This window comes from Peromyscus maniculatus, chromosome 5 (genome assembly GCF_049852395.1).
Source record: "Peromyscus maniculatus bairdii isolate BWxNUB_F1_BW_parent chromosome 5, HU_Pman_BW_mat_3.1, whole genome shotgun sequence".
NCBI lineage: Eukaryota > Metazoa > Chordata > Mammalia > Rodentia > Cricetidae > Peromyscus > Peromyscus maniculatus.
The window spans coordinates 99,273,139-99,297,638 of NC_134856.1; the positions used below are offsets into that span (position 1 = coordinate 99,273,139).

The 24,500-nt window shown below is 38.5% G+C and overlaps 1 protein-coding gene across 9 annotated transcripts in view; it reads right to left on the bottom strand.

Moving 5' to 3' along the window:
- Nucleotides 1-24,500, bottom strand: part of Sugct (succinyl-CoA:glutarate-CoA transferase) — a 727,080-nt gene that overhangs the window by 197,960 nt on the left and 504,620 nt on the right. Inside the window, exon 13 of one of the 9 annotated variants that reach the window (XM_076572952.1) lies at nucleotides 13,195-13,277. The exons of the other annotated variants lie outside the window; for them this stretch is intronic. Within the exon in view, the coding sequence (XP_076429067.1) occupies nucleotides 13,195-13,277 (83 nt within the window). The remainder of the gene's footprint in view (nucleotides 1-13,194; nucleotides 13,278-24,500) is intronic. 9 annotated transcript variants of the gene reach the window in all.

A 24,500-nucleotide genomic window follows, 5' to 3' on the forward strand; every position in this document is an offset into this window, starting at 1 on the left:
AAAACTGGAACATAAAAGCCCCTTGGGATTTATTTATACAAATAAAACCAGGCCATTGTTACCTGAAACTTTTTATTTGCAGAAGAAATCTCAAATCTTTTCTTCAGCAGAAGTCTTCTAGAGTAAACTCTAAAAGGATAAGCTGCCTGCTTAAAGCAAGGACAGTAAACTGACAAATTACAAATACAAAGAACTTTATTTCAAATACTGATGTGACACAAAGTCAGCCTACCAGAAGAATAAGAATAAGAGAAGAAATTGACCCTTTCAGTGTTCATAGTACACATTTCCCCTTAAAGCTCACACACACCCTTTCTTTTTCATGACATCAAAAGATTAAAATGGAAAAAGATAAATATAGCTCAGGTCCACATTCAGAAAAACTAAGGAATAAAATTATTTTCAAGGTAGGGAAAGGCGAACAAATATTAACTTTCATCAACTCTCTTACAGAGAATAAAGAATTTGGCACTTGCCCTAGTTTTCTTTTCTTTCTTTCTTTTTTTCGAAACAAGGTTTCTCTGTGTAGCTTTGCGCCTTTCCTGGAACTCGCTTTGGAGACCAGGCTGGCCTCGAACTCACAGAGATCCGCCTGGCTCTGCCTCCCGAGTGCTGGGATTAAAGGCATGTGCCACCACCACCCAGCTTTGCCCTAGTTTTCTAAGGTGTCATGTGATCACCTTTATCAAGATGGTTGTGAAGTCACATGACACCTTGCCCTAGTTTTCTAAGGTGTCATGTGACTTAACAACCATCTTGATAAAGGTGACCATGTGGAGTAGGCCCACCAAGGAGGCAACAACAGGTCTCCAAGCTATTTTGGATTAGGATGGATTTTTAAGTGATAAGTCCTGTCCTGTTCTGAAAACAAGGTTTATGGGAGTATTTAAAAATGCTGGTTTAAGGAGGCATTAAAACTGCACCTCCTTGCATTCATATACGAAAGTGTGTCTTGCTGGCAGCTAGACTTTGTAACATAAGAATAATCTACTTGGTATTGATTTTAACCTGCTTTTGCCTTCTACAAATGATGGTTGTGCTCTATGTCTTCATTCTTGAAATAAAAAAGGTACTTTAGTTGGATATTACCAGAACACAGTTGAGAGATCTTAAACTTCTTAAAAGGAAATTTTAGACTTCTACAGAAAGTTCAAATAAACTAGATATTTTTAAGAAATAGTTTTTAAAAGGTTTAAATTTATAAGGCTATAGAACATTTTAAAATTTACAAGATATTTTATTATAATGCCTTTGTTAATATATGATCTTGATAAATAGGTAAATACAAATCTGAAACTTAGGACCACAGCTAAATACCAGAGACTGAGGTATTCTTATCTTTATGATGCAATAAAATAAGCTAAAGAGTCTAGCAAAAAACTTGGAACCATTGGCTTAGAGAATGCTCTCTTTACTTCAAGTCTATTCAAGCTAACAGAGACTGATTTAAAGATATATGTCTAACCTCTTTGTTTTTGCTTGCATTGTTCAGCCATGGCTGTGTTGGCAAACTGAGTCATACAGGGAACTGTTATGTTCTATAATGGTACACTATGTAAGGATCAGGGAAGTTCCCAGTCTCTTTGCAGACTATATTTATAAGTCTTATCTTGATACTAAAAGAGTTTCAACTCAGAAATTGTTATTTTATTATAAATGGTTAAAGATGATTAAGCCTTGATATGTTCAGAACTATGATTAGATAATGGCCTCAAACTGTGACAGATTTGCTGAATATGGCATTTAAGATATTTAAACATATGTGACAGACAGACTCCTAGATCCTAGAAGTGACCTCCAAAGTCTCCAAGAAGACAATGGACCACTGGGCAAGACTGCCCCAGTGCCTCACCTGCTGCTAGGGCTCAGCCCAAATTGTGGACAAGCAGGACCCCTGAGAGTTGGTTGCCCCACTTTACCTAGACAAAGTAAGGTCAGTCCCTCTTTGCCTCCTCCTCCAAAAAAAAAAAAAAAGCCTCTCATCTTCTGAGCCTGCCAGCCAAGGATGCTGTCCTGGTACCCCTATACCTAATGCCATGAAGACCACAAGAGCCTGGGATAACTGTTTAAGTAAAGGACTATGGACTAGTCTCTGCCATATTGGTTGGTCCTTCTCAAATCTCTGCTCAGTTTGATAGCTAGACAAACTGTAGTTTTGTCAGCTAGGCAACAGGAGACAATCAGCTCCTTTCCCCTGCTGCCCCCTCCCCTCAAAGCTACATCCACTTTGGCAGCAAATTAGTTCATTAGTTAGATTTCTTGTTAAAAATACAGACAGGTTTGCCTTGTTCACAGACTTCATATTAAAGGATAAACAGGTTTCAGATATAACTTTCCACAAAAGGAACATGATTTAAAATGGCTTTTTTAGTAATAACTACATGTGTCTCTGGTAAATGAATAGAAGGGGGAAAAGATCAAAGTCTATCCAAGATTTAAAGGTCTAAAATATTTTAAGATATAAAAAGGTCTGAGATGAATAAATTTCACCTGAGTAAGCAGAAGAGCAGACCAAGCAGTTTCTGAATTTACTGAAAATGACAGAGACTTACTGGCTACCTAGATAGCTACCCCAGGTTCCTCTGTAGTCATTGGGAGCAGAGGTCCTAGGGCAGTATCATTCTTCCAGTTGCCAGGACCAGAAGATCGGACAGACTTTCCTGTGGAGTAGGAACTTGTGGGGACTGGCCTACCTTGCCTAGGCAAACCAGGCTAATTAACTCCCTAGTGTTCTGCTTATCCAGAGTCTTGAGAGGGTGTTGGCTACAGTAGAGGTGAAGGGCAGTTTTTCACCCACAGGCTAGCTTTATCACATTTAAAGCAAGCTCCTGGTGGAGGTTCTTCTGTGCCCATCATCTTCTTTGGAGGAGATGGGATGCTTACAGGAGCAAGCAAGTCTTTCCATCACAAAAAAACAAAACAAAACATTTTAAAGGCCATATTCTGCAGCTCTCTGAAGCAATTGAGGACCATCTATCTATTAGGTATATCTGAATAAATGAACTTGGCTTGTTTAAAGTTATTTATTTTAGGCTTAACTTTGAAAATATATAGAGGGGGCTAAGTAAGGCTTATTCTTGTAATTAATTATATTAGTATTCAGCATGACTACAAGTATAGTTCTGAACATATAAGGCGACTAACAATTAACTTGCATTTTTTAAAAGATTTATTTATTGATTATGTATACAGTATATGTGACTGCAGGCCAGAAGAGGGCACCAGATCTCATTACAGATGGTTGTGAGCCACCATGTGGTTGCTGGGAATTGAACTCAGGACCTCTGGAAGAGCAGTCAGTGCTCTTAACCTCTGAGCCATCTCCAGCATTTTTATAATTATCCTTAACAGTTTACAATAAGTTAGTAGCTTTCATAAGGCTAGGACTTTATTTTCAATCCCTGTTAGATTTAGCTTTAATAATGATTTTGAATTGAAGCTCTTCTAGTATCAAAATAAAACTTTTAATCATAGATATAATCCATAGGGAGACTGACAACTTTACTGATCCTTTTATGGTGCACCAGTTTTCTGCTCTCATATAAAATGCAATACAATATTTCTGACACCAGATGTTTAGAGACCTTGTTCCACACATTAAGTATCAATCATCCAAGAAGCATCAAAAAGATGTCTTACAACTCGTTTCAGTTTAACCTGAAAATAGTATCAGATCCCACAGGTTAAGGGCTCAGTCCCACAAGATGACCCCCAATTCATCAAGCAGTTATAAGCTGTAGATTGATACCTGCCTTTTGGCTAACTGGCTACAAATTAATGCCCACGATCAACTTAATTTATTTGCTAGAGTGGTTCAGATATTTAGAGTTTATGACTAAAAGTATAGTAAATACAAGTGAAGAGCCTTGTGGCAAAGATGTACAGACATGGTGTGATGCAAGGATGTAAAACTTCCCTGTCTCCCCAAGCACATCACCCTCCTTGTACCCTGTATGCCTCCCAGTAACTCTAAAACTCAAGGGAACCCTACTTTTTTAAGTCATTAGGGAGTCTCACTACCTATGTTTTACTGACTAAATTATTGACCACTGGTGATTAGCTCAGTCTTTAGCCTTCCTTCCTCAGAATTGGGGGTGGTAGGGTTGAATGTCTAATCTCTCTAATTGTACTTTGGTATTTCTGGTTACCAGGCCCGATTCTGAAGTTATATAGGGGCAGCAAAACACATTAGCACATAAAGCACACTTTTCTCATTCCAACAATTCCAAGACTTCCAGGAACTGACTCTAGAAAACAGGAACAAAGAATAGATACTGCCATGCCCCTGGATTCTTGGTGTCATCATCAGCATCCTGCCCTCAATCAGCAAACAATGACAGATCAGACATATTTAGATGAAAAATTACATTAAATCAAACATACGCAGGTTCTTCTTGTCATCATACTTCGGTATAATTATGTTTATAGCATTTACATTGCATTATAATATAAGTAATCTGGGATATTTAAAGTACTGAAAGGATGTGTATAGGTTAGATGTAAATACTACTCCATTTTTTTTTATAAGATATATGCTGTGATGTTCTTGGAAAATTGTAGAGCCAATCGTCCTGGGATAATGAAGGTGAATTCTTTGAATTTCATGTTATAAACCTCTTCGAGGTTCCCAATATCTAAGGCTCATTCAGAGGGACATCAGGATATTTTGAAGTTACTATTCCATAGTTGTCCTTTAATAGTGGAAATATGTTTGCATCTATACTTTTTGTTGCATGAAATTTCATATAGTAAGCATGGAAGATATTAGATGGTAAAAGAGGCATGGTAACAAACTGGTTATACCTCATCTCATTACTTATTACTGTCCCACTTATACAACCAACACTCTAATAGATCATCAGCATTGGTTATCTAGAATGACCATAGCTACACTGGCTACCCTTGCCAGGCTTGGATTTCATGTTCATAGTCACATAATCAAAGGAAGAGCAGAAAATTAAAAAAGAGAACTATGTGACTCTCAATAACAAATTATATTAAAATTCTCTGTAGATGAGGATTACACCAACATATGATATGAATATTTTCTCTCTATAAAAGCTCATGAATAGAAGACAGAGTGTAATTACCTTTTGACAATAGAATACACCATGAAACTTTCAAGGCAAAGCTGTGAGGCTTTTTATTTTTCTTGAACTTCTTTTGTGGGCATGCAATCTTTTCTTAAACATTTGGTCTACATATGGATAGACCTGTGATTTTAAATGGCCTAATGAGCCTCAGACAGACTTCTAAGTAACACTCATGAATATGCCAAAGAGAGATTCTCACATGCTAACATTTACTGTTCTGGATATTTTTTTCTGTTTCTGAATTTTTCCCTTTTTAAAAAGTTAACACTTATTAAACGTAATTAATATCCTGAATCTTTTGCAAGCATTAAACAGCTGACTTTAATTTTTTAAAGAACCAAATCCATCTATCCAAACATTAAAAAATCCTATTTATTTAGGTGATTCTAGCAATAAATCCTTCTTTTCTATTATGTCCTAGTAAAAGGATTGCATTTCTCCATAAAAATAAACTTTCGTGAAGATTAATAAGATATGAGCTCATATAGACTTGTTGCTTAAAAATCTACAGTCCAAAATGTGACATTATATTTTCTTTTTTCTAACCCTTTAATTTAGGATACCAGAACACATATTAGTAACACTGCTTTAAAGGGGGAAAAAAGGCACATTTCTTTTTAATGACACAAAATGCCATCATAGGCAATGACCTTTAGTTAAGTCATTGTATGAAATGCCCACTATGGAAGAAAACTGAAGTGACTAGCATGTTCAAAAATAAAAAAGATAGTAAATGAAATTTGAAAATTTGGAGGGGTATTCATCAAGGCCTACCTGAATTTCAAGTCTGGCTTTGGACTAAGAACTCTCACCCAACATCTGGGCTTTTCTGTCCCATATTTCCCAATGGCAATGGATTACACTACATCACCAGTTATCTTCCATTGCCCATGCCAATAAGGAGTTTCCTGCTTCCAGCAGCTAAATGGGGCCAAGCCATCAAACTAGGAGCACAGTGGGGAATCTATATAAAGTTCTAATAATTGCTAGTGGTACCCCATTTCATTGAAGAGGCTGACATAATAACAGAGAGTTTGGAGTGACAGAATATGATTATTGATTTCTTCGTAATACTCCATCATGGAGACATTTGTACCTGTATGTCTTAATTTTAATCCTCACTTTTAGGCTGGGCCTCCCTAACAGGAATGCATACTCTCTAAAAGTGGTAAACTAGATCACAGAAACATCTTAATCAAACAGCCAATTCCTGTTCCTTCAAAATGACTTCTCCTGTCTTTAAATCTAATAAAGAGGGCTTTGTTCACAGCACAATGGATATTAGAAATGCAGAGCCCATTCCCTCTGGTGGGATACCTTACTCAGCCTTGATGCAGGGAGGTGGCAGGGGGGGGGGGGTAGGCCCTTCCTCAACTTGGTATGCCAGACTTTGTTGACTACCCAAGGGAGGCCTTACCCACTCTGAAGAGTGGATGGGGGTGGGATGGGGGGTGGTGACAAGGGCAAAAGAAGAGAAGGGAGGGGGAAATGGAGATGGTATGTAAAATGAAAAAAAATAAATTAAAACAAAAAAGAAATGCAGAGTCAAGAAATGTACACTGGGTACACAAATTGTGGAGACATGTCTAACTTCACAAGATGAGGTGCAAGAATGTAGTAATTCCAAGAGCCTGAACTCTGCAGAGTAGAATGGGATCACTGAAATCTCTTAATTGAAGTCCCTGACTAGAATACCTTGTCACTACTATAAGGAAACACAGGTTGCTACCAAAGTCATTCAGTTGGCTACAATGTATATATTTATATTTTGTGACAGATTTCTAACATCTATCACATTTGCAAAACTGATCAGCAGACTGTCCTAAAAAATCTTGGGAAAGAAAATCAATGTACTTTCAGTTGAGGTTAATTGAATCAAACTTTTTATACTTTCTTCATGTCAGAAAAAAAGCCAGCTCAAATCTCTAAGTATCCATGCTAAAGTGAGGTATCACATGCAAGCATCCTTGTGTCTCACATAGACATGCTTTATAGACAGTTTACTCCCAGAAAAAAACAATTCAAACCACTTGCTCTTTGTAGTGGAATTTTTCATATGATTGTATAAAGAAGCATTCTGTGATGTCTGGTTCTCTCTCTCTCTCTCTCTCTCTCTCTCTCTCTCTCTCTCTCTCTCTCTCTCTCTCTCTCTCTCACACACACACACACACACACACACACACACACACACACACACACACACACACAAGCATCTGCTCAGGACATGGAAGCAGGAATTCCCATCCATTGCTTACTAATGGACCACTTGCTTTTGGGATAACTGGTAATTCAATGTGAGTTTTCTGATGATGAACGGTGGGATGATTTGGCAGCTAATTTCATCTTTAGATCAAGCCTATTGTTTCCTTCATTATACATTTACTTATCCCTAGTACTGTAGCCAAAAGTTTCTCCAGTCCCACCTGGACCCATGGTCCTGTGTTTCTTCAGTCCTGCCTGGGGTCAGGTGGGACTGGAGAAACTTCCAGCTACAAATGGTGCCCCACTATGGGTGCCAGATGTTGTTTGAATCCTAGATGGTCTTTAAAAACAAACAAACAAACAAACAAAAAAACACAGAGCCAGATATCAGTGTGAAACTGAAAAATCAGAGAAGCAGAACAGTTAGCCACTAGTTCTTACCCCTACAAAACCCTCAGTCTAAAGAGAATGAGCTCCTGTCTTCTTATGCCTTACATAGCTTTCTCTGCCCTGCCATATTATTTCCTGGAATTAAAGGCATGTGTGCTTCCCAACCAAAGGCATGAGATCTCAAGTGCTGGGATTAAAGGTGTGTGCTACCACTGCCTGACCTCTATGTCTAATCTAGTGCCTGGCTCTGTCCTCTGATCCTCAGGTAAGTTTATTAGGGTACACAATATATTACCACACAGTACTTTACCTGTGTCAATATAATACTGCAGAAGCTATGCTGCAAACCCCGGAAACAGATCACTGAAGGTACTACAGTTCAGCTTTGACATGTTAGTCATCTGTTTGGGGGAACTCAGCCACCCATTCCCTGTAGATAAGTGTATTAGAGAAGAAGGAACACTAACCATGAGTGTGAGATGCCAGGGCACTTTAGAAGCAGATCTTGAATCATAGTCAAACTTCTGGAGCACTGCAGACCAAGCCTACCACTAATAACAAACTCACAAGAACTCTCAAGCTCAAATTACCCAGTGAAGTTAGTTCTGAATTGGAGATCCCCAGAACTATGAAAGATAATAGACACATTTTGTTTTAAGCACTAAACTGTGGGTTAATATATTTCATCATTGTATCTCAAATGTTTGTTATATGTTCAAGTCACTAAAAATGTTTGTATGTGATTTACAAATAAATCAGCCAAGTCACAATCTTTGAATGAGCAAACTTCTACAGAACAGAAAGAAAACTATATCCTCCCATGACTATATTATAATGAGCACTGCATTATTACAGCATAATGCCTGTTCCCTTGCTCATACAGCACTCTGCTGGGTTCCTAGGTGCAAGAACATAGGTATCTGATCAAACCAAACATGCAGTTTAAAGATTCATTCTGTACTCTAATTCACAATGGGTTTTGTACACATATGAACATATATGCACATTGGCAATATGTATTTTATGCATGCATTGTAGAATATATATAATTCTGTTTGAAGATTCAATATAAACATTTATAATTAAACAATCTTAATAACAGGAGAACCTATTTCCTTTAAACTTTATTGTTAAAGTAGCCTAGTTCTAATATATAAGCACCTTTCAAATAGACTAGATTTAATCAAAAACTATTTCCCAGGCTGGGGATGTAACTTAGTGTAATATCATGTGCCTAACATGTACAAGGACTGGGATTATATCTCAAGCATGGAAAAAGAAAGCTTCTCAATAATTCTACTTCTTCTTCTCCCTCCTATATTACTAATTTATTTTCTATACTCCACTCTTTACAATACATATTTTCATATGGTGCTATATGTAAGTATTTTTTAAAACTATCCTTGTAAAATTATTCTTTTAGTCCTTCTTTTCAAGCTTATTTTGTGTGGTGTGTGCATGTATATATGCCAATTTACATGTGTGTTGGTGCACATATATACACATGCTTGAGCTGGCCTAAGGTTGAGATCAGGACTCTTCTTTGATCATTGTTTCACTTCATTTTTTGAGGCAGGGTCTCCCGGTCAAACTGAAAAACCATTGTAATTCTGGCCTGACTAGCTATCCTTGTTCCAGGGATCCTATCTCTGCCTTCCAAGGCTGGAGTTACAGGCAGACCACCATGACCACCTAGTGTTTACATGGGTTCTGGAGATCTGAACTCCCCATCTCTTATTGCTTAACTGCTGAGCAAGCCACTCAGACTGAAGATTCTTCTTTAAAAAATATTCAGCCTGTTTGGATTCTCATTATCTATTTTTATTAACATTGTTTTCCAATTTCCTGATTTTAAAAATTAATTTCACTCTTTCCCATAGATGAGACTGATCTTTTTCAGAAGCACAAGCATGCATTCTGAGGCCACAATATGGAGTTTTCACCCATCTTCTTTCCTCTTGGTTGCTAGGAATCCCCACGAAGAATTTCTACAGATTATGTCCTATGGTCAATGTCCCCATTTTATGTAGTTACTCCTTATACAATATTCACACTCTTTTTGGGCTTTTTTAAAGACGGGGTTTCTCTGTGTAGCTTTGGAGTCTGTCTTGGAACTCACTCTGTAGCCCAGGCTGGCCTCGAACTCACAGAGATCCACCTGCCTCTGCCTCCCAAGTGCTGGGATTAAAGGCATGAGCCACCACTGCCTGGCCAATATTCACTCTTATAAAGAAGAAACAATATCAAGTACTTTCAGAGTGACAAAATTTAAAAAAGAGAATATTCTCATATTATCAGCTTTTTAAATGTTTTCCTTAATAATACTATTTAATCGTAAACTTCCTTCTCATCCTCACTATAGTAGAAAGCTTAAATGTTCAAACTACACAATTATTTTCATTGTTTCTATTATGAGGTGGCTGAGTGTCATAGCTTTAAGTAACTTTGATAGGAAATGAGTAATTGAGATTGCTAAATCATATCTGTAGTATGATTTATAGTAGCAAAATTCTTTTTTAAAATTGAAGGAGAAACTGCTACTTTCTAAGAGGGTAAATTCATAATACATATAACTTGAGGTCAGAAAACATACAATCAACTCTAAAGCATATGCAATTTCATCTCAAAGACTGGTTTTGTACAAAAAAAAAGAAATGTAATATAGTTATTACCTTCATAGTTATTAAGTTATATATTTCTATAAAAGAAGTTTATGAATTGTATACCCTCCATGTGTATGTTGTACTTCAGCCACAGACATTTTATGATTATATAATTCTTTTCAGCTTTACATGGCTCCCTTAAAGAGAACCACAAAACTCCACAGAGTTTCCTTCATAAATATAAATTTAAAAAAAAAAAAAAAAAGGAAAAGGGGCTGGCTTTGAGGCAAGGTTTCAGTACAGGAAGTGGCTCCATGGATGGAGGAATGATATCAAAGAAATGGAACAGCTTCCAAGAAGGTAGATATAGATCATGCAAGGCCATGGGGTGAAGATCTGCAGAGCATTGTGGGAGCAGGCCTACTGGTCATCTTCTGAAGGCATTCAGGACTAGAAAGGATTAGAATCTATGTTGGTGACAGTCACAAGCACATAGCACAGAAGACTGAATTTGTGATTTATGTGGGAAGGGTGGGAAAAAAGTCTGTCATTATACACAGAAGAACCAAATAAGTTTTTTGAGAAAGAACAGATATGCAGGTTAGAGATGTTTTAATCTGAACATTTTCAAGTTAAAATAATAAAAAAATGGAAGAAAACTAGTGGTTTATTACTAAAGAATATGTTGCTAATCTGGGTAGAAATCTAAGTATTCAATTAAAAAGTGAGCACTGAGATTGTAGGGAAGATGGATTGATTTACATGATAGGAGGTAGGGTGCTATAACTGGGGATAGTAAAGACAAACTACAAAAGGGAATGGGAGAACTTTGCTCAGGGATGAAATGTTCTGTGTCTTGAATGTAGTGGTGGTTTCACAGCTGTACGTATTTGTCAGAAAGCAGAAACAAGAGGAATATCCCCAATACTCATGCTAGGGGATTGGAGTTACCTCACTGTGTTAACTTCCCTCCCACAGCCCATGGCCAGGCTCATCACAGAAAAAGGGGAAGAAACATGTAAGAGCTAGAAGATGGGGAGGAGTGCTGTGAAATGCTGTCATCTAGACGCGATATGGCTGTTATACACAGCAGCTGTGGTTACAGGCACACGCTCAAGCCAAACAAAAAATCCTGTATAAATGAAAGAGGGGATTCTGGGACTCCCTCTCTAGCTGAAGAAATACTAGCAATTGAAGGCTGTTGGGGGAGAGAGAGTCACTTTTCATTGAAAGTATGGTCACTGGTAGGTCCCTCCGGCCCACTGGATGACCCCACACCCATGCCCACATGGGAAGAACTAATGACTCAGTGACCTTTTTTTATTTTTAAAGAACATGAAACTGGAAAGGAGATATGCTCAAATCAGGGCTGAGTGAACTTTGAGGGGGAAGGGAGTAGATCTGATCAAGGCATAACATTTTCAAAGAGTAAACATTACTTTTCAAAGGAAAGAAAAATCAAAAAGAATCCACCACGGTGTGTTGCATCTAGTGCCTGAGTTCCTTAGCCAGACCCTTCCTAGCACTCAATTCCCACATGGTTCAGCTCACAACTAACTCCTCACTTCCAAACATCTATCCAGACCCTCCTCTACCCTACTCTCCTCCCCCCTCCCCCCTCCCCGTGTGTGTGTGTGTGTGTGTGTGTGTGTGTGTGTGTGTGTGTGTGTGTGTGTGTGTGTACAGGTACACATGTGTGCACAGAGGCCAGATGGCAACCTCAGGTGTTGTTCATGAGGAGGTACGCCCACCTTCTTTTTTGAGACAAGGTCTACCATTGGCTTACTGCTCACCTTAGTGGGCCTGGCTAGCCAGAAGGATCTACCTGTCTTCACTTCTCCAGTGATAATATTACAAGTACACATGACCACCACTATCTTATCTCTGCAAATACTGAAGACTGAACTTGGGTTTTTATGATTATATAAGAACTACTTTATGGACTTAACTAGATCCCTAGTCCCTAGAATTTTCTTTATAAAAACACAAATCTGGGGGCTGGAGAGATGGATCAGAAGCTAAGAGCACTGGCTATTCTTCCAGAAGACCTGGTTCAAATCCAAGCACTCAAACATAATATCAGCTCAAAACCATGTGTAACTCCAGTCCCAAAGGATCAAATGACCTCTTCTGGCCTCCTCAGGTACTACATGCACCTGGTGCACAACCCTATATGCAAGTAAAACACTCACACACATAAAAAAAAAAAATTAAAACCCCCTGAATATACCGCTTAAAAATTTCTGTTGGTCTCCATTGAACTCAGAGTAATGCCTACACTCCAATCTTAGCCTACAGTACTCTACACGAAATCACCTCTCCTCTTCCTGAGGCGTTTGTCCCTTTAGTCACTGGGCTTCCTGAAACACAGAATGCTATGCTTATCTACATGGCATCTTTACGTTTGTCACTCCTATATGTAAGCTTTTCCCAGGAAGTTTCCCTCTTCCTGTTCAGCTCAGCTGAGATTCACGGCCTCCGCCTCTTCCTTGTCAGTGTAATCCAATGTAGCATCTCTCCACACATGGTTTCTCCCTTCCTTCCTTATTCGTTTCCTTTCTTCCCTTTTTCTTTTCTTGATTCTTTTCCTTCTCCCCAGCATCTCCCTTATATTCCTTCTTATTTTATAAATAAATACAGTCTTAAGGTACACTGATTACATATAGAAATCAAGAAATTATATAACCTGTTTTCACTTGGTAAATGCCTGGTAGTATTAAAAGGAGTTATTACCTATAATGTCATAAGTGGAACTCACTTGCTCTGAGAGCATCAAAGGACTCCTCACTATCCTGATTTGTGAATGAGTATGCAAACCAGACACAAATTTTTCAACACCTAGTGATGCACAGGCCCACATCAGCTTCAGGGATAAGCAGTGTCTTGGCATAGTAAAACAAAGTTACCTCTTTCTCCCCTGGAGGTGACTGAAGAAGCATGCAGCCATGATTTCCACTAGTAACAGTTTTATGACCTTAAAGGAAACCATCTAAGGACAGAAACAAGCATATGGAGAGCAGGAAGTCAAGGTTAAAGCTCAGACTCACCAGATCATTCAATGCCCACATAACACAGAACTTTTCAGTTACAGAAATCAGTACTTTTCATCCCTAGCTGCCCATTTACTGATTATGGGAAGCTTAGTGATAACTGGGATTCGTCTACAAATGTTTCTACCTGAAATGCACTGGTTGAACCTCTAACACTCATATTAATTGAAGGTGCACCGAGGTTATTGCAACAGGTAATAAGGTTGAGAGACAACACAGTAAATCCTGGTTATTACTGATCACTAATTGAGCAAACTTTCTTCCCTACTTTTGAAAATATTTTAATTCCATGTTTCCAAACTTCAAGAAGCCAGAAAAGCACCTGGAGTTGTTCTTAAAATGCAAATTAAGATCCATAGCCCTCTGGTGCTGTGTAAGATTGCCAGGGTTGCTATAGCAAAGTGCTGTAAAAGATAAAGGTGGCTTAAAAGACAGAAGTTAAAACAACAGCTTTAGAGACTAGAAATCCAGATTCAAAGGGTTTTTCTGGGCTTAGTCTGAGGGCTTATAGATGCCCACCCTACTTCTATGTGTGTCTATGTTGAAATTTTCCCTTTATAACTGGATTAGCCCATCCTAATGAACTCATTTTCCTAGATTACCTCTGAAAATATCCAATCTCCAAATAAAGCCATACTATGTGGTACTTCTGAGTTTCAACATATGAATTTTGGTAGACACAATTCAAACCACATTTAAGAATGAAGAATTTGCATTTCTAACAAACTCATAGAAGATGCCAATATTCTTGGACCATGGATCACACTTTGAAGAATAAAGTTCCATCTGTTACGTTTCTTTTTCTTTTCTTTGTTTTTTTGAGACAGGGTTTCTCTATGTAGCTTTGTGCCTTTCCTGGAACTCACTTGGTAGCCCAGGCTGGCCTCGAACTCACAGAGATCTGCCTGCCTCTGCCTCCCGAGTGCTGGGATTAAAGGCATGTGCCACCACCGCCCGGCTCTGTTACGTTTCTTATGCACAGAACTTGGTGAAATTTAGAGCTCCTATTCCAACATGAACACTCTTGAGACTGTCTATGGGACAACAAGCTGGTGGGCAGAGCACTAGAAAGAGGATATTGATGTTGAGCTTGATATGTATAAATACACATACAAGAGAAAGCCCTACTTACAGAAGACCTCTGAGAAAGATTTGGGATCAGGAGAATATTTATATGCAAATGCACACAATCCCATAGACACACACACACACATACACACTCAAACACACACATGCACATACACACTGACACATACACAAACAAATATGTGCTCACATACACATAAATATACACACATACATAAACAAAAAAATTTGCTGTGCATAGTGAGAAAAAAGGCTAATTGACAAGTGATACATACATGTGGACTGACAACAGAAACAGAATTTCAATAAAATCTCAGAAATAATTTGTCTGGATGGTTTTAAATGAGAAAGATATATTTATGAATCTCCTTTTCCCTCAAAAATCCCTTTTTTCAAAATATGTAAATTCTACAATAAACAGAAGTGATTTTTAAAAATTATCTTTTTTTTGGTTTTTCGAGACAGGGTTTCTCTGAAAAATTATCTTTAATAAACAATTCATCAAAGTGTTATGATTTATTAACTTTTTATTTATCTTTCAGAAGGAGACCAGTCATTATTTACAGGGTAGAGTTACACTGGTATATTAGTGTGTTGCCACTAGATGCTCTTGCTGATGTCACTCATACTTTTAAAGTTTTCCAGTTTTCTATGTTTCAAAACCAAAATTACTTCTGTAGTAATCGCATTCCCCTTGAATTCTGAATTATTGTTTCAATGTCACAAATTGTCATTCACTGTTGAATGCTCAGCCCTATGTCACACTAGCTCCTGCCAAGGATCAGGGAATCATCAATAGCATACCAGACAGAAAGAATGTAATAGCCAGAGCATGGAGAGAAGTACTGCCAAACAACGTCTTCTGGACAGGACAGGCCTTACACTCATGAACTCACTGTAGCTATGATCACCCTCACAAGATTGAGATGGTCAATACTCCATCACGCATGGTAGAGGTACTCATGAGGCTTCCTCACCTCTCCTTGAGGTTTTATGGTCAGCTAATGGTTGCCAGGAGAGGAGGTGTCACCTTCTTCAATGGTACAGCCACTTGTTAACTTCCTTGCTCCAGTAAAAAATCCCCAGCCCATATTCATGCAAGCAACCATAAGTAAACTCAATGAATCTCTCTCTCTCTCTCTCTCTCTCTCTCTCTCTCTCTCTCTCTCTCTCTCTCTCTCTCTCTCTCACACACACACACACACACACACACACACAGACACACACACACACACACACACACACACAGAGTCAGAAGGAGATTAGTTGGGAAGAGGGATTTTAATGAGAAGAGGGAGATGAGATGAGAGTAGGTAACTGGGAGTAAAACCAACCACAATTCACTACACAGAAGTATGGCACTGTCATCCTAGAGTCCCCTATGCTCTTACAAGGACTCCAATTTGCAGTAAGGCTCGTTAAGGAAGGGAATGGCTCAGTTGCCTTTAGCCTACTGGCTATGGGTGGTTTAGGACTTCTGTTGGTCTTTTCTGTGTCAAACATACAGATTGCAAGCCCAGCACCACTTTGAGATCTTTGCCAACAGTTAATTCTGCAGCTCACACACAATTAAGCCTGTATGATAATGAGTATTCAGAGACGGGTAATGCCTGGGAGGCGCTCACCAACCTAAGTCAGAGAGCCTATGTGGCCTGGGCAGGCATCTCCATGACAGGTAAGGTGACCTGCTGAAGTCCCACGCAACCTAAGTCAGAAGCTCATTTTCTAGTAAAAGGGGGACCTGTAGGGCCCTGACCCCTGTTTTGGGTAACTGTTGCCTTGCTTGCTGACCTTGACTTTGATATCCTCCCTATGATAATTCCCTGCCAGGTTCCACCCTCCTAAATGCTTGAGGGAAGTTCCTTGTCTGTGTATCCTGCATAATGGGCCTTAACAGTTTAGATGCAAGATTGTAAAACATCAGTAGCGAACTTCTGTCCTCTGGGGTTCTCCCATTGTGCTGTAAGTCTGTATTTAAGACCCCCTCCCTCCTTCAATAAATGGTATTCAGCAAAAAATAAAAGTAAAAAATAAGATAAAATAAAATAAAATTGGCAACTGTACTCATGAAAAAAAAAGAAGTATGGCACTGTCAAAGAATAACAATAAAATAACAGTAAAGAGAAAAGAAACTCACAAAGAACTTTGTCTCTGAATACTACTGAGGGGCTGCATATTGGAAAGAATAACCACATATTGACAAAACACACTCCAGTGATGATTTAATATAAGCTGATACAGTAGCATTTGGCAGGTCAAATCTTACTTTCAGTAGCCTGAGTAAAACAATGAGAGGTAAGAAATAGGAGATTGGTCATGTTTTCAAGGACTTGTCTTTGAAAAAGAGACAGGATGTGAAGTGGTTCTTGAAGAAGATATGTCAGTAAAACTTTGGAATTTTTGCTTTAAGATGGGTAATATTAGATTGTTTTTGCCAGTGAGGGCAAAGGATAAAATTGCTGATACTACAAAGAAAGGGGAAAATTACAAAAACCAAATCCTAACAGTGAAGAGGTGGCTTTTATAAGCAATCACTTTACCCTGTAACCTAGTAAGTACATAATGTATGTTTTCCCACCTTCAATATTCAGCTTCAGAATAAATGTATAGAATAATCATATGGCTAGTTCTAACCAGACCTAGGAGTTGTGCAAGCCAAGTAATGAACAGCGAGTGGAGAATGGCATGAAGTGACATGAAGAATGAAAATAATTCCAGTGATGGACAATGAGTCCAGACTTGTAGGCAGGGAAGTGAGTGACCTAGAAGAATAATGCACAGTTGAAAAGGTGAAGTTAGAAAGGGTGAAAGACTCTCAGAACTGCAACTAGAGTAAGTGAGGCAGAGCCAAAGGAAGTAAAAGGAAGAGAATGGTGTCTCTGTCAAGTCAGGATTTGTGAGGTGGTATAATAGTCAGTGGTGACAATATCTAAAATCATTCTGTGTTGCCAACATGTGGCAGCAGAGAGGATCATCAACACTAAAGAGGGTAGACACTGCGGAGCTTGGGTATTTTTTGAATTATCTGCTTGGATGTGGAAATTACTAAGAATAAAAGAAAAAGCAGTCAAGAATGAGACAAAGACTGAAATGCTTGCATCTTCAACAAATAAGAGAGGCCAGGAGGCCAACAGATGGCAACATGGAATGCTAAGGTTAGTAAAGACTGATGTCATGCACATAAAATACAGAAAGAAAGACAATTTGGCAGCAGAAAACAGACCCAGAATTTCTATCTGGTCTTCTCCTGAGATCAGCAGGCTGGGACAAACACAGCTATTGGGAGGTCCATGGGAGGGGCAGTGTTATTAGAGGACAGAAGACAGCCAGGTTGTACTTACAGCAAGGAAAGGTTGATACTAGAGGGAAGCTGAGATGCTGACAAGCAAGGTGAGTGATCAAAAGCATGGAAGGCTGAAAATGGGCTAAGAGTAGGGAAACAGCAGTGTAGGGGTGGTGGGAGATGGCGCTCTCAGAAGGTGAGTGCTAGGACTGATTCTGAGTTTGTGCACTCACTAACCAACAAGCTCATGTAATTCTTGCTGCTTAGCATCAAGGACTAGCACATGTCACCTAACCCCTAAAGAGACTCCAGTCTAGAACACTGTGCTATGAATCAAGCTCCCCTCATCTCCCCCCCCCCCGTGTGTGTGTGTGTGTGTGTGTGTGTGTGTGTGTGTGTATGTGTGTGTGTGTGTGTGTGTGTGTTGTTACATTGTGATCTCATCCAATGAAAAATATAGATGGTTGTTTACAAAGTGTTTCTGCCCTTCTTTCTTGCTTAAAACTGCCTAATCGTGGACTACATTACTCACCTAAAAAAAATTAGGTGGAGGTATATGGTAAATCCCAACCAATGAAATAAGAACAGTAGTGATGAATGCTGCTTCAGGACTAATACATAAAAACTTCTCCAGGAAAAGTTGGCTTTACTATTATCTCACACTATTTCATTACTTTCCTAGTTTATATAAGGAAATGTCTAAGACAAGAAAAGGGTGAATTTTTGGCTCCACAAATGGTACAATTTATCCAAAGAAAATCAATGGAACCAGAGCTAAGTGACTTAGGATGCTCTCTGTCACTTGCAGGAACAATGGCTGCAAACAAGTAGGGCACCCTGGCTATTACTCTTTATTTTATTTCAAGTACATTTCAGAATCCTGAAATCCTGCCATGGTGGCCATCCTTCACTATAACACCTGACAATCCTCACTTCCTGGTACTCATATCTTTGGTATAGTCCCATTTTCATACTGAATTAGAGACGTTGTTTGAGACTTGAGGAAGAGTACAGAAGTAACAGTAGGTAACTTTGAGCTCAGGTCAAAGCACATGTGAATTTTAACTTGAATTCTTTGATCCTTCCTCCTGGGAGGAAAAGATCATATGAAGATGACACTCAAGGAGACGTGATCATAGGTACAGATGGAGAAGAGCTGAGACCTTGTACTTGCAGCCAGGACTAATATGTCAACAATTTAAGTGAGATTCTTATCTTGGAAGTCAAATCTCTGGTTCAGGAAAGTCCTGATGACTAAATCCCAGCCAAAATCTAAATGCAACTTCATGAGAAACCCTGAGTTGGATTCTCTGGCAAAGTCTATCCAAAATTCCTAGCCCAGAGAGACTACATAATACATTACTATTTTTAAGTTTATCACTATTTTTGAAGTGAGTTCTTCAATAGTATAAATAACATCAGAGAACTATTGCCTGGCCTGTTTCTTCATGTGTGAGTATATTCATAAAGATACCTAGAAACATCCAGACTGGGCTAAGTTCTAGGCTACAAACTTCCAAGAGTGAGATCCACACTAGAATAGCCACACCAAAATAACTTGAGAAACAGCTACAGTCATCTTTCTAGGAATAAGATATGAGCCAAATTAGATAACACCTCGGTTCCTACAGCCCTCAATGGACATAGAAGGGATTTCATGTTGTTTTTCTTGTCTTACATGATGAAGTACAGAACTTAAAAGCCAGGCAAAAACCATAGGACTATATCAAAGCCAGTAGGCCAAGTATTAAGCTACCTTACACACTGTACATTATGGACTTTTCTAGTGGGAGTTGCCAACAGAAGGTCAAACAGCTTCCCTATGAGAGGGGCCTCACAGAAAGAGGATAAAATAATATGCTCCAAGAAAAGTCATTCCCCTCACAGAATTAGGTAAAACTAGGCTGTCTCATGCCAGGGTCTCTTTTATCACTAGTATGCAACCAGAGTAATAGGTGAACACCTTCAATACCCTTCCCTGATACCAGAGAAAAGAAAGTAAGTCCTAAAAAGGATGGAAAGAAGGAAAATCAGAGGTAGACTTCCTATATATCCATTGTAAGGAACAAGTTCTAGTTGATTTACCACTAAAGATTATAAAGTCATCCAATACGATATTAAGAAATGGGATAAGAGAGGAGGGTTTAAAAAACAGAGTGGAAAACAGCAATTGCAAAATTTAAGAATGACTATCTCATGTTTTTCTCTCAGTGAAATGAGACCCCTTAACACAGAAGTTATATTTCAAGTATACATGCTGATATATAAATATTTGAGATAAGCAACAGAAATGCCATCTAAGTGGAAACATAGAAGCCATAGATAGACATGTATGATTAAAATCAAGACTTAGTTCCTGCTATAAATGGCACAATTATTTGGCTATCATTCTGAAACATGAGTGTTATTATTAGAGATGCCCTTGCTGAATGTGTAACTGAATTTGATGTCCAACAACTGAGGTTTTAATCTTAACTCTGTTATGAAAGAACTACAAGTACTTCACTGAAAGATTTATCTTTAAAATCTTCATCTAGATAATAAGAATTACTAAATCTGTCTCATGGCACAATTAATTAAATGTAACAGGACCTAACTAAATAACCCCCTGATTTTAAGTAGAATATAATAACAGAATTTATAAATTTGGTAGATATTTATTCTGACATCATTCTCAGTAAAAAATAGCACAGATACTACTAGTATACTATTAGCAAGACAAATTATGCCTGGGCCAGCAAGAACAAGGGAAATTCTTCTTTCCTTACTTAACAAAGGTAACAAAAATATGATATGTGCATATATGTTTCAACAAAAACTATAACAGTTATATACATGTAATTATTTCTATGAAAATTTGATTTATTGCTTTAAGGAAAAATACAGCATTAAAACCATGTAACCCCTAATGTATTCTCTCCCTGAAACTATAAACACACCTCTAGTTATTCTGTCCAACAAAAATATACCACAGCAGGTGGATCCCAAAAATGTAAATAGCTTCAATCTCTTTGTTCATTTCAGTCTATTCCCTCAACAAAAACTTCAAACTGCAGGTGCATGAAGCATACTTCTACTATGGCAAGAGCAGTGCATCTCTGTAACTGAGGCTTCACCTAATGATGTGTGAATGAAATGTTAACTGCAGCAAAATGACTCCCAGCCAAGAAAGCCCCAGATGAGCACCTCTCCTGGAAGGGGGGCTGAGCCACAGGAACATACCAAGCAGTGGGGTTGGAGCCTTGGTGCTTGGGATAGTGTCATTACTTCCTTCCTTTGGACTTCTGTAGTTTTGAGAAGAGTATAAATTAAACTGGATGTGTCAGTTTGCATACATGCCGCATGGTAGGGTCCAAATTTGATTTCAGTCTGGAAGCTAGCATCTAACTTATTTTGAGATAGGAGTGGGTTATAAGGAAGGGCAGGTCAGTCAAAGGGAAACACTAACCAATGATTGCAGGGAAGTAGTCTCACAGCTGGAATTGGTTCCACATGAGGCCGTGGGAAGTTTTCTTAGGATAGTTGATTTAATTACATTTTTTAAACAAGAGAAACTAAGCTAGGAACGGCAGCTAATATTGAATGCAAATGGGCTACCTCTAGCTAGTAAATTTATTTGTTTCTTGTTCCCGCAAAAATCATTACTACTTTATTCATAAGTAGTTTCCATCACTTGTTCATCAACTGCTGCAGACTTTGGAATGTCCCTTGAGGATGCATATTCTCTCTGGAAATTTCTGTATGTTTTGGGTCTTTGGGTCAGACTTAGATACTCAGACATCTTTTATCTTAAAGAAGGAAGGAGAGACGGGGGGGGGAGGGGAGGGGAGGGGAGGGAATGTACTGAGGGAATAAGCGTTACTTTGGCACTAGTTTATAGATACTAAGAAAGCCTAAGTTCTTCAACAAAAGCCCATGCTCTTATCCCTCCTGTATCCCCCCAGTTTCTCTCCCCTCTATTATTTGTTAACCACTTGTTTATATAAAAACAATATATTGTTGGCAAATACAATGAAAGCAGGAAGCTGCTGTAACCTACCACATAAAATATCAGTAGTATGCCACAGGAGAATAGAAGAAATCAAATATACACACCAATTTAAAAGTATTCTCCACTAAAGTTTATTGTTGTCATTAAATACAGCTGATGAAATACATCTCTTGACATATATTTTTATGAATGTACCAATTTAAAACCTTATGGTTTCAACACTATTGTCCATTCTTCCAAGAATCTCGCCAAAAATAGTCAATAATAGAATATTTTGATCATTTTTACCCTCCAAAGCCAGGTTAATCACTGGCCCTGGGGCAGGAGGACATACTGGTCCCAAAGTTTTCTAACCTTTGTAAGAGCTCTAAAAACACAAAAGTCTGTATACTTATGCTTCACCCAGATTATAAGACAGAATTCTGCTTTGTAGTGAAATGTAGTTCAGCTACAAATAGTCCTGAAGGGAACAGTTTACCCTAGAGGAGCAGGTTATGACCTCTCACATGAAACTTGGACAAAACACTAGTATTACACTAACACCAATGGGCAGAAGCTGTGAGTATGGGTAGGGTATCTTTGCAAAGGTACCGTGGCATTAATTGTTTCAATTAAATTTCTTAAGTTATGCTTATGTTAGCAGTGTATTTCAAAGTTGACAGTAATATTGAATGCCTCCTAATTCAGGATCTTTCTCCACTTGAGTCTGGGTACAGGAGTAAATCTGTGAAGATAAGTTGGAGAAAAGAGAGACTAGTGCTGTCCAAAGAGATCAGCTGACATCTAAGGAAGATGAACTGCAGGCCATGGACCCAAAGTGTTAGAACAATTAATCACAGTTGACAGCAAAAAAGAGAGTTGTTGGCCACAGTTTGAAACTCCCCAGGGCAGTCTTCAGATACAGAGTTTAAGGTCTTTATGTGAGGAAGCTGGGCAAACTAGAAACCACATCTGAACAGCATGAAACACATGGGAAGTTTGATGTCTTTGAGCCCTTGCTCTCCTTACAGTGTGCTGTTTATAAACAATCCATCTATGCAAACAACACAAAGCCAAATGCAGGCCTTTGTTATCCCTCTATGATGCCCTGGTATTCCAGGGGCTTAGGAGAAGGTGTTGAGATTTTGTATGCTAAAGCTTGTCAAGGACACATCAAAATGTAATGATGAAATCAACTACCAGGCAGATTGACTAGCAGATTTTGGCAGCTAAGAAGGAGCTTTCTCCTTACAGGGTGTGTACGCTGTGGGCTGCACTGCAATTAGAAACAGTTTGTTTTTTTTCTTGAATTCTTAACGTTTTCTTCTCATAAATGACAACAGCCAAAGACTGTTTTTCACTGCCTAATTTGCATTATCCATCTTCCTGATGCGAAAGTTATTAGCATCTTAGCTGAACATCAAACTTTGAAAAATTGGGTCAGTATTGTTCAATGCTGGTAGGATATTGATACCCCGTAGAAAAATAAATGACTATATTCTGCAAAACAAATTCTTTTGATTTCTTTCTGTGTACTCAAACTGTCTTTTTTTTAAAAAAAAATAAAATTGTTGTTGTTGTTGTTGTTGTTGTTGTTGTTGTTTAACCATATGTCTCTAGTGGCCAAAAGCAAGCTATTTTAACAGCAGCTACACAGTTGTTTCTGTGTCATACAGGAACCCACAATACTATTAGCAACAGTTAAACCATTTCCATAGAAACTAATTTTAGCAATCAAAAAGGGTAAACACTACTTTTCTTCTACTTTGTGAGCAGATTTTGTAAGAAACAACCCAGTGAACCAGGTCAGTGTCTCTTCACACACATAAAGTGAGACACCCACAGAAGTAAATGGTTTCCTTTGAAATTTACTGCCTGCCAGAGACAGTATTAAAGCTCCATGCCATTCAAAGATAATCTTACCCATTCTGAAAAGAATGGATAAAAACTGACAAAAAGAGAAAAGGAAATGGGACTGTTAGATTCAGCTTTTTAAGTACATGCAGGAATACACATGTAAGAGCAAGCTGAGTCCTAAATCACTGATCCTCAAAGAAAGGCTAATGGACCCAAATCATGCAGGGTGGAGAAAATGAGCAATGAAGTTAGGAAGGAATTTCTCATTTTCTATAAGATAAAAGCCTTCTGTTTTTGAAGGGGAAATAAATACAGGGGCTGGAGAGATGCCCCAGAAGTTAAGAGTGCATAAGACTCTTGCAAAGGATCCAAGTTCGGTTCCCAGCACCCAGGTCTAGCAGCTCAAAGTCATCTGTAATTCCAGCTCCTGAAGAATTTGATACCTTTGGCTTCAGCCAGCACCTGCACTCACATGCACATAGCCATCCACAGATATACATATACACACAATTAAAAATAAAATAAATCTTTAAAAAGAAGCATAGGGAGCCGGGCGGTGGTGGCGCACGCCTTTAATCCCAGCACTCGGGAGGCAGAGCCAGGCGGATCTCTGTGAGTTCGAGGCCAGCCTGGGCTACCAAGTGAGCTCCAGGAAAGGCGCAAAGCTACACAGAGAAACCCTGTCTCGAAAAACCAAAAAAAAAAAAAAAAAAAAAAAAAAGAAGCATAGGGCACAGGTTGCAAATCCTTAAGAGCTAAAAGAGGGACAAAAGAGAAGCATTAGATCTACATTTATGGCTTTTATTTTACTAGGAACAAAAAGAAATATATATTTAGGGTTTCTTTAAATCAATGACCATGTTAAATGCATTAATATGTACCAGTCATTGTAAGAGATTTTAGGGGTGCAGAAGTAAATTAGAAACTACCTCCACATAGTCATGGCGAAGTAAAAGTGATACAGAT